General features: G+C 30.5%; 1 protein-coding gene across 1 annotated transcript; it reads right to left on the minus strand.

Moving 5' to 3' along the window:
* Positions 1-5,648: 5,648 nt before the first annotated feature.
* Positions 5,649-8,375, minus strand: LOC131632572 (spermidine coumaroyl-CoA acyltransferase-like). The gene is made up of 2 exons (XM_058903312.1): positions 8,055-8,375; positions 5,649-6,987 (listed from the first exon to the last, which is right to left on the minus strand). The coding sequence occupies exons 1-2, from the start codon at positions 8,293-8,295 to the stop codon at positions 5,858-5,860; spliced, it is 1,371 nt and encodes a 456-aa protein (XP_058759295.1). The 5' UTR covers positions 8,296-8,375; the 3' UTR covers positions 5,649-5,857.
* Positions 8,376-10,569: the final 2,194 nt, after the last annotated feature.

Genomic DNA, 10,569 nt, shown 5'->3' on the forward strand with positions numbered 1-10,569 from the left:
GGTGTAGCTTTCAATTAATTTCGAATTATGAATTTATTGTTTGATGAATGATGTATTGTACATATATATGATGAGATATGACAATACATGCTATGTTTTAAACATGATTCGTATGATGATCTTGTTTGATTTTGTAATGGAACTCATGAGATATTTCATGTGATAATATGAGTATGATTTAAATACTTTGTTCGTTTGATGGATGATATATTGTTGACATATATGATGAGATGTGACAATATAAGACGTGTTTTGAAAACATGATTATGTGATGATTGTTGAGGATTGTACAATGATGATTGAATTATTTTGGAAGATGTGAATACATGTATATTCTTACTTTTGATGATGATGATTAGTGTAATACATGTATGTTCGGTAATGATGGTGATGATGATTGATTGTATTGAATGATGTAATATATATATGAACATGCTTGTTATTGATGATGATGATGATGAAATGAGTATAGTTGATGCTACTCATAGATTGGTAATGATGAAAGTATGTTATATATATGTTACATGCATTCATAAACATGAGTTGAATCCTATATGATGAGAGGATTCATCGAGGGGCAGAATTCCCATTGTGTGGAATTGGTGCTGGCAGGACCGTTTCTGAATTGATGATAGATCGGTCGGTGGATGATTCCACTGGTGATGTTTGGTACCACATGCATAGTGTCAGTTGCATTCATATGCATGGATTTGATAACGTGGCTGAATGTATTTCATTGTTATGATTGGTATTGTGTGTTTTGTGTGATGATGGATTATCTGAATATAGATGGATTGGGTGAATAATATAACTATTGATGTGTTGTTATTTATAATGCAATAATATTTGTTAATTGCGAATGAGACTCACCCTTACACTATATTTTTCAGATTGAGGATAGCGGCTCCGACTCGGTGAGGATTAGCTCATGAGTCAATATGTTGTTTAGCGTCGGGTCATGCTCTGATAGGTGTAACACTGGGGGAAACGTTGTTTTTGAGTTTATGATAATAACTCATTTTTGTTTAATATTATTTGAGGATTAATAAATCGATTATGTGATGTAATTTGATGATGTTATTCCGCTGTGTCAACATGATATATTATGAATTATGAGTTATAATGAAATGTCTCTTAGTGAATGCATGACATACGACCGATGTTGTTTATTTTATTTATGAATTGTGACGCCCTTGTGCATGTTACTCTGATTTAATTATTAATTTCCGTGGGGGTTTAGAAGGGTGTTACAAATATCACTACTATGGAAAATCCATAGCACAACGATTGGAAAAGGGATACCATAACATTTGACCAACCGTTGTGAAGTAAGGGGTGGTTGTATGTATGATGTGTATCATCATGATCGCATGATCGTGATAATAAGGCATGATGCATGCTACGTATCATAACGGTTACTCTATGTTGTTATTCAAAATAAACTATAAGAGAAGGAATCAATACTATGAAGGATTTAGGTCATTGAACCACATTATATATGTTAAAAGGAAAGAGATGAATCATGAGACGAATGCAATTTGAAAAACATTGATTGATCTAAGTTGGTTTTCAAATATAACTTAATTTTTAGATTATAAATTTTAAATCAATTTAAATTAATGGATTTTTAGTGAATGGTTAGTGAACAAACGTTCTACATATGATATAATAAACTCAACTTGATCTTATGTCAATCTGCATAAGAAATTAAAGAACAAAACATTGCTAAGTCGCAAGAATTTTTTTCTTGTGACTTGACAGTGTTTTGTTCTTGTTCTGAGAAAATTGATCAATAACAACTACATACAACAATATTTATCAACAGCACAACAACAACATAATTATACAACAACAACATAATTATACAACAACAACATATAACAACACAATACAACATAAAATGTTTCACGAACATACCTTTTATTGAAAAGATTCGGGGAATGAACAATAGTTGATCTACTTTATGTTGTTATGAAGAAAAAATATAAGGCAGATGAAACTTCCACAATTACAAAAGTATGTGCTTTGTGTTCTACTTTGTGTTGCTTTATACTTCTTGTATTGTTTCTATTGTGAAAACGATGCAAAGAACAGAGTATAATAGGGAACACAATAGGAAGCAAGAAGAACAACAAGAAATTGGTTATAACTACTATTCTTTACTTTCTCTTTGAAACAAGATTACAAGTGTTTCAAGAATAACAAATAACCCTCTCACCATAAATTAGGATTTGTCGTATGCAATGATGAGAGACTAGTATGCTATTTATTTTAAACCTAACATACTAAACTAAAGGGTTTTTTCACAAATACCCATTACAAGCTAACTTAAAAAATTGGACATTACAAATATGCCCAATTCGAAATGCTAACAACCTAGCATTTCAACACCCACATACTAGAACACACTTCGACTATAGTATGTTGGTCTTTGACAGCAGCATGCGAACAAGCTTCGACCTTATGCATATTCTCTGTCAAACCAGAAGCTACCCTACGACTTAATACAGTTCGATCCAATTCTCACCGTTTTTCTATAGCAAGACAAACCATATATATGTAAAACTTATCACCACAGTTGTTAAAAAAATCGTGATAATAAGTAAGACCTATTTACAAAGGTTTCAATTATAAACCCTGGTGATAAATAATTTTGTTTTAATATATTTATAATATTATACTAACAACCCTTTTTGTAACAAAAAGAAGAAAAAATTGTTGGTGTTGAGAATCGAAGCAGGTAAACTTCAATATATCCAACAGTTAGGTTATATGACCGTAATTAACTGAATTTTAATAAATAATTAAAAAATATTCAGGCACACGTAAACGAGATAATACCATGGTTAACTTAAAAGTTGTTGTAATAAAGTGTTAAGAAAGGTATAATTTGGAGTAGTGCATGTGCGTCATGGCTTTGTAATATATCAATTCATTAAGCATAATATAATGAAGTTTACAATTTTATCATGGTTGTGCAGAATTTTTGGATGTGTGGAGCTATGTATAGATGGTGAAAAGGCACCTTAGACCAATTGGTACTAGTAAGGAACTATGGTCTATGACCACTTGTTGGTGTTATAGAGGAAGTCTTGTTAACAATTTGACCATCCTGGTGAGATAGGGAAGGAGGGTACATAGGATTAGACACAGACGGTTGAGTCGGACTACAAGATGTACTATGAGTTAGGGTGTGCTCATTGTTAAGGTTTTCACTTTGATTTGATCCGTCAATTTATGACTCAACAGATGCAAAAATTGTCTTCCATAACTTGAGAGAATGAGTTAGTGCCCATTAGTGTTATGATAGTTGTGTTAGGTGTATGATGAGAAAAATATTGAGGAACAATAATATACTTGGACTGACAATTATGTTGACTTGGAGAGATAGTATTTGACTGAAACATAGCAGGAAAATGGTATTGGTGTTAACTGAATGCAGCATCCTTAGAGGTGAACACTTTAGTACATTTAATGACACACTTAAATCCTTTGTGTTGAGATGAAACTCCCAGTTAAACATAATCTTGTCTCCAAAATTCGAGGTTGTTTTTATCATAGGGTCTTGTAAAAGGAAAACATGCATATTCAAACACCTTGATGGACTTATAGTCTGGTAGTTTTTGGTACAGGGCATGATAGGGAAAGTGAAACTTGGTCCAGCCAAAAATTGGAATCCTATTGATGATTTGCACAGAAGTTGAAAAACTATGGTCCTAGTCTTATAGAGGAATGGGTGATTGAGATAACATGGTAAGCCCTATTCCCACTATATGTATATGTTTCCTTTCAATAACATTCAACTTGACACAACACCAACAAAATCTATTTTATTTAGCTCATGCATATGAACTATATTACTCATGGTACAAATGGACTGTTGTCAACAACAATACTAAAAAGGAAAGCCCTATTTCTATTTTTATCAACATACTTAGAATAACTTCTCTCAACATGATATATAAGCACTAAGAAATTAAAAAAAAAACAAACATTTTTAATTTATGTGCATGGATAAATTGAGTTATGCATTAAAAACGTGATGAAGAAGGTAGGACAAAGGTTGGGGAAGCTGCATTCGATTTTGGTTATCTTTCCTTTGTTTTAAGCTTTGTTCAATGGCGTTAATGGCGTTCGATGGGAGGAAACGTACGTGTGTTGAACTAGTTGATGTTCGAACATGTATGAGTGTCAGAAGAGTTGATGATCGAAAATGATGATGCAATCAAAGTTTAGAAATATGTTATGGCATTTTGATGAAGATGAAAATTTCCTAGGATTAGTTTTTTAAAGAGAAATTTTTTAGTGGATTCTATTTCATAGGAGAATGAAGATGAATTGAGTGTTGAAAGATAAATGAAAAAGTTAGAGTCTAGTTCTGTGAAGTATACATGAAAAAGAACTTTCATGTCGCATATTAGGAGGGCCAACTGAGGGAATAGATAAATTTAAAATTAAAAAAACACATATTTAAATAATTTGTGTAAATGATATTTCTCTTCGATTGGGCAAACAAATCGAAGGAACAGACAAATTAAAAATAAATAAAAAAAATAGAAAAATAAGTGTAAACTGAAATAATGGAACTTTTAAGTAATTAATTGAACGAAATCAAGTATTTATTTTTCACTCAACAAAGATAATTTTGCATTTTAAAATAATTTTAAAAAAGGAAATGCGTCAACTGAAATAATATAACACTTAAGTCCATAAGCCAATTGAAAAATGGGTTTAATGAATATGCACTGAAAGTGTAAAACAGTTTTACACTGTCATCCAATAGAAAACAAGCAATTTGCCATGTCATTAAAAATTTTAAAAAATAAAAGTGTAATGGAATTGGATACATGGTTGTGATTGGTTGACAGTGTAAAACTATTTTACACTGTAAGTGCATCACCCCTTTTCTCTTGAAAAATAAACAAAAAATAGAAAATGCATTAACTAGGATTTGAAGTGTTATCCCTGATAGATATATTTCCTTGGTTATTAATAAACATGAGGGAATATGTTGTATTTAAAAAACAATTAAACTGGCACACCTAATAGAAAGAGAGTTTGCCTCAACCAACGAGTTACAAGGAATGATAACCCCCCATCAATGGAAGACCTTAAACCCTCGATATATGCAAAGTTCTCTTAAAAAAAACTAGAAACCTCCCCTCAAACCTCTGACACCTTATCCACCCACCGGTCCCTAACATAAAGAGAAATCAAACTATTCCTACAAATTCTCTACTTGACACATGCATGAAATTTCTCTATAATCACATCCCATCCTTAAGCCATACCACTCCTAATCTTTGAAATATCTATGAATCATAATACTAAATACGATCCCATATCTCTTGAAAAATCAACAATATAACCTCCAACTCCTCTTGATTAAGATCAAATACATTCGCCCTCAGCTCTAAACTATGAAGCTTACTCTAATAACCATTTTCTAAAGTTCAGGTTACAGAACAATTCCTTGTTCCAAACCTTAAGAGAGTTTTTAAAAGCTCTCAACTTATCTCTAAGGATGAATTCCATCCATTAATGTTAGAATTAAACTGATGTGGCAAATATACAACTATATAGCATATGATGAGTCGTAATATAATCTGCCGTTTTAGATTTGACAGATTGTAATATAAGTAGAAGAGAAAAATAATAAGATAATATATTGATAGACAAAGAAACGATTTTATCACATCTTAGACACCATTACAAGCACTCCCATATTACTTAAAACAGAAACATAAACTCTCTAAAATTATTACATAACTGCAACATAAAAATAAACAGAAAGATAGACTCTCTAAAATTGAAACACATGCAATTTCAATTTTTAATAGATTTTAAAATTTAAAATTCAACTAATAAATCTTAAGGACTCAATTTCCTCTTTAAACCTAGGCATGGCATCAACTGGGAGTGATGTGAAAAGATTAACTCCACCTTTCATCAATGGATCATTCTCATCATCAATTTTATTAGAAGACGTAAATATGCTCATATCCAGACTCGCAAACAAGTTGCATGGTGCTGGTACTACATTCACCACTTCATTCTCACCAAATTCTACACTTTCACTAAGAAAACCCAAATGCCTCCACTCTGTCAAAACTGTTACTGCTCCACCACTTTTCATTTTCAAATTCTCCTTATGATTCTCCCAAGAGTCGATCGAGTTTTTGACATATTCGCTAGTAGAAGCGACATTTTTAGTCTCTTTGATGAGCTTAACAATTTCATGGAGTGGCCTTTCATTGAGCTCGCTCACTTTCAACACAAGGTTTGCATCCACACAAGAGTTACCATAATATCCTTTAGGTATGGGTTCAAAATCCTTCAAGTTGCGTCTCATACCGACTAACAAAGATAACATTGTTTCCCGGTTGTCGTTAAGTTTTAAAGCTCTTGCTCTTGACCTCCACACGAAACCAGCTAGTGATTCAAAAGTTGTGAACCCTAGATTTTCATTTTCCTTCATTAAACTCAACTTTAGATTTCTTATCATTTCACCCTCCACTTTAAAACAATATTTCTTAATAACTATATTATTGGTTTCATCTATAAAAGGTGAAAATGCAACATTGTTCATGGGACCTTTTGGAAATGGTTGTTTAGTTATTGATCCAACTAGTCTCTCTCTTTCCCACACAGGTATCCCCGAGGGCTCGGTTCTTCCCCTTGAAAGTTCAACAATTGATTTCAAGAATTGAGATGCACCAAATCCATCACACACTGCATGCAACACTCCCATTCCAATTGTGAAGCCACCACAAAGAAATTTTGTTACCTTGAACACCAAAGGGTAACTTTTATCTTGAGGATCAAACACCAAATATTTAGCAATTTCTAAGTCAGTATTGTCCAAATAATGAAGAGAAGAGAGGGTGCAATTAGCAGTTGCTTCCAAGAACGGAACACCGTAATTTTTTGCATTAGGGTTACAATGGACTTTACGCTTTCCATCATCAGTTGATTCCACTAGTTTACCTACAAGGACATAGAGGTTGAATTATAAGAATTAGTGCTCAATAAAATATAAATTAATTGAAATACATAAACAGTATAAAAATATTTAAAATATTGTCAGTTAATCAGAACTGTTGATTTGTATGAAATGTTTGACTTTTATTTTAATTTTTTTAAAATAATACATTCAAATAATTAGGTGTAAATTTTTTTTAAGTGACACTAGTATGGCAATTAAACTCATAAAATATTTTACAATGGTGTTATATGTCACGAAAGAAGATCTCTCGAATTCATCACGAAAGCAGTGCTATGCCATAATTAATGTCTATAAACCATATTATATTGGGTCTAATCAGTGTCCTCAGGATAATGGTTAAGCATTCCAAAAAAAAAATTTTATAAAAAATTCAACATTTCAATTTTCGAGGCATTAAATACGCAGATTATCTAGATAAATTTACTATTTTTAAAGTGTTAACCATTGTCCTAAGAGCACTGGTTAACATTTCCTTATTATATATTAAAAAATTAAAAAAGTTTTGGATAACTATGAACTGCTTCTGCAACCACTTGTCTTGTCCACTAAACCTAACACATGTCTAACTCTAGATACTTTTCTCCATGCACCACTCCCACAAGATCAAGTAATTATCAGACAAAAAGATATGCACTATAGTCACTCACATAAACAAAAAATATCATTCAATGAGAGAAAATATCAAAAGAGCATGGTAAATAAAGGTGAAGAAAGAACTGGTCCTCAAATGTAATGTTTTCTTCAAATGTAATGGTTTCCCTTTCCATGAAGAATTTCAGTTTTTTCATGTTTGAGATAAGTCAATAGGAAGTAAAATGACGTAGTGAATCCAACATTTTTCAGTTGTAGCCACATTCGTGTATTTATCGTGAAAAAATATTCGCGTCATTTAGCATTTTTCTAATATTTTATATCACATATATATATATATATATATATATATATATATATATATATATATATATATATATATATATATATATATATATATATATATATATATATATATATATTAAACAACTAAAACAAAAGCTAATATATTGTATACCTGCAAGGGGATAATAATAAAACAAAACCTTTGAAAGAGCTTCTTTGAATACATGAAAAATGTCAAAACTGGAATCATGAGTGGGTGATCGGTATACATGAACAGTTTGACAAAGGTTATTATAGATATCTCTATTGTCAATTGTAGAAAGAGAAAGAATACAAGAAGGAGTGGACTTTGATGGTTTTACAAGCACAAAATTTTTCATTTGAAGGTTTAGGGTTTCTACCGGAAAAGCCATATGGAATACAGGAATAAGATTATGAGAAATATGGGAAGGTATACTTGAAGCTATATATTTTTCTGAGGATGTATTGTTGCATATGGGAAGGCCTCTATTTATAAGGAAATGAGGGAATGAGAAACCAGGATTCACTTTATCGTCAACTGTTGCAGCAAAGTATTGTGAAACCTGTATAAGATGTTTTTCTACAACATCTGCACCGTCATCCATAGCTATGCTTTTATCTTTTGTTTGACTAATCTATAGTTATGTTAAAGATACAGTTTTTACCTTTTTGCATTTAATGCATGAGAAAAACTTCTGCATGACAATTTGCTTAAGCAAAGTTTCTATGGCTGGAAACAAACCACATGTTGTAGTGTTGACCTTTTGTTTGAAATATTGTAATGAAAAGGTTATAAGTCATCAGAGTTGACCTTTTTTATAATTGTCATTTTGGGATTACTAAATAAATAATTTTAATTTATTATTAAGCATTATTTATAAATTATAAATAAGTAACTTTATTATATATATATATATATATATATATATATATATATATATATATATATATATATATATATATATATATATATATGTGTGTGTGTGTGTGAATAGGATCATATGATACAAGGTCTTAAAGTTTAATTTTACACCAGATATCAACCGTTAATAATACTCGATCGATCATATAAATAACCTATTTTTTAGAGAAAAAATAGGCTATATATATTTTTATTTTATTTAACATGACCGTTTGAATGAGATGATAAGAGAAAACTTTGCCATCCATTGCGATTCAAAGATAATGCATTATAATAAATTTATATTGAACTTTAAAAATTTGCATTACTTTGATTATTTAAAAAATATGTATTTTAATAAAATAGTAATTATTTATTGATTTTTTTAAATTAATGTCACATTTTTCTAGTTTTTTAAACAACTTTCTTATTTTAAATTCTATTTTATAATTTATGAATTAAATCAATAATTTGATTTATTATCTTATCGTGTTACTTTCTAACTCGTCTCAAATTAATCATAAATTTTTATATTATACGATGAATTTTAATTTATCATATGTGTCCTAAAATATCATTCAAATGAACTCTCAAATGGACCCTTAATGTTGGTCCTAATTTAGAAACTCCGCCATATGATGGTCCTAATTTAGAAACTCCGCCATATGATTCAAATTGAAGTGGATGATCAAAAGATAAAGTTTCAGATATATCTAACCTTTACGTAAGCCACACATCATTAAAATATCCAACAATTACTTTTACCTATGTACAAATCGTAGTGTAATTAATTTATAGAATTCTTTTTAAGCCTATGGTAGGTTATATTATCAAATCTTATGGTATGTCTATACATATTGAATTATCCTATTTTTATGCAAAAGTCAATCTTCATTAAAACTTTTGTTAACATTAATTTGTACAAGACATTATGGTTCTCTGGAGGTTGTGGTACCGGAAGGATTGTGTTTATAAGTATTTGCGGGTCGGTTTGGTTTAGTTTTGAGAGAATTTGATATACAAATTGATTAAAATTAAATGAATTGATTTGTATTAGATTTGTAAACTTTTACGATAAAGCCTAAGCTGAACCAAACCGAAAAACAACGGGTTGGTTTGGGTTGGATTGATCAGGTAGATAAAAAAATACAAAAATATTTTTAAAAAATAAATTATATACGAAAATTAATTTTTCATGATAATATAAAAAAATATTTAGTATTAATAGTGTTCTATTCTAAATATTAGACTAACAATTTTTTTCGAATAGATTCAAAATATCTAAGAAAAATATCGAACATAAAGACTTTTAAATCTATAACTAGTCACTTGAGTTAGTATGATAATGAATGTGTTTTATGGCTCTATGCTCAGTTACCACATTACACTAACAATTTTCTAATAACAAATTAAAATAGCATAACTTGTCCACATACGATATTTCACTTTTTTTCTACTTGAAGTTGAATGCTTGGTAGTAATTTTCATGATAATTAACTATGGTTGGTTTGGGTTGAGTTTGCGGGTAGAATATTGAAAATCCAATGTCCGAATCAATTGTCATTTGATTTCATTGATTTGGTTCGGTTTTTGCCCGAACTGAAAAAATATCCAACCCAAACACTTTAGTTTGGTTCAGATTCTGGTTTGGTTCGGATTTACTCCAACCAATGAGCACCCCTAATTGTGTTTACGTTGTCGCCTTGGCTTACTCATCCCTTCTTAAGACAAGTCTTAGTATGGAAAAACTCGAAGGAGTATCGAC

Source organism: Vicia villosa, unplaced genomic scaffold (assembly GCF_029867415.1).
Source record: "Vicia villosa cultivar HV-30 ecotype Madison, WI unplaced genomic scaffold, Vvil1.0 ctg.000966F_1_1, whole genome shotgun sequence".
Classification (NCBI taxonomy): Eukaryota; Viridiplantae; Streptophyta; class Magnoliopsida; order Fabales; family Fabaceae; genus Vicia; species Vicia villosa.

Coding starts and splice junctions, on each gene's coding strand:
- LOC131632572 (XM_058903312.1), bottom strand. CDS start 8,295: ATGGCTTTTCCGGTAGAAACCCTAAACCTTCAAATGAAAAATTTTGTG. Junction 6,988..8,054: donor TTATTATTATCCCCTTGCAG/GTATACAATATA, acceptor ATGTCCTTGTAG/GTAAACTAGTGGAATCAACT.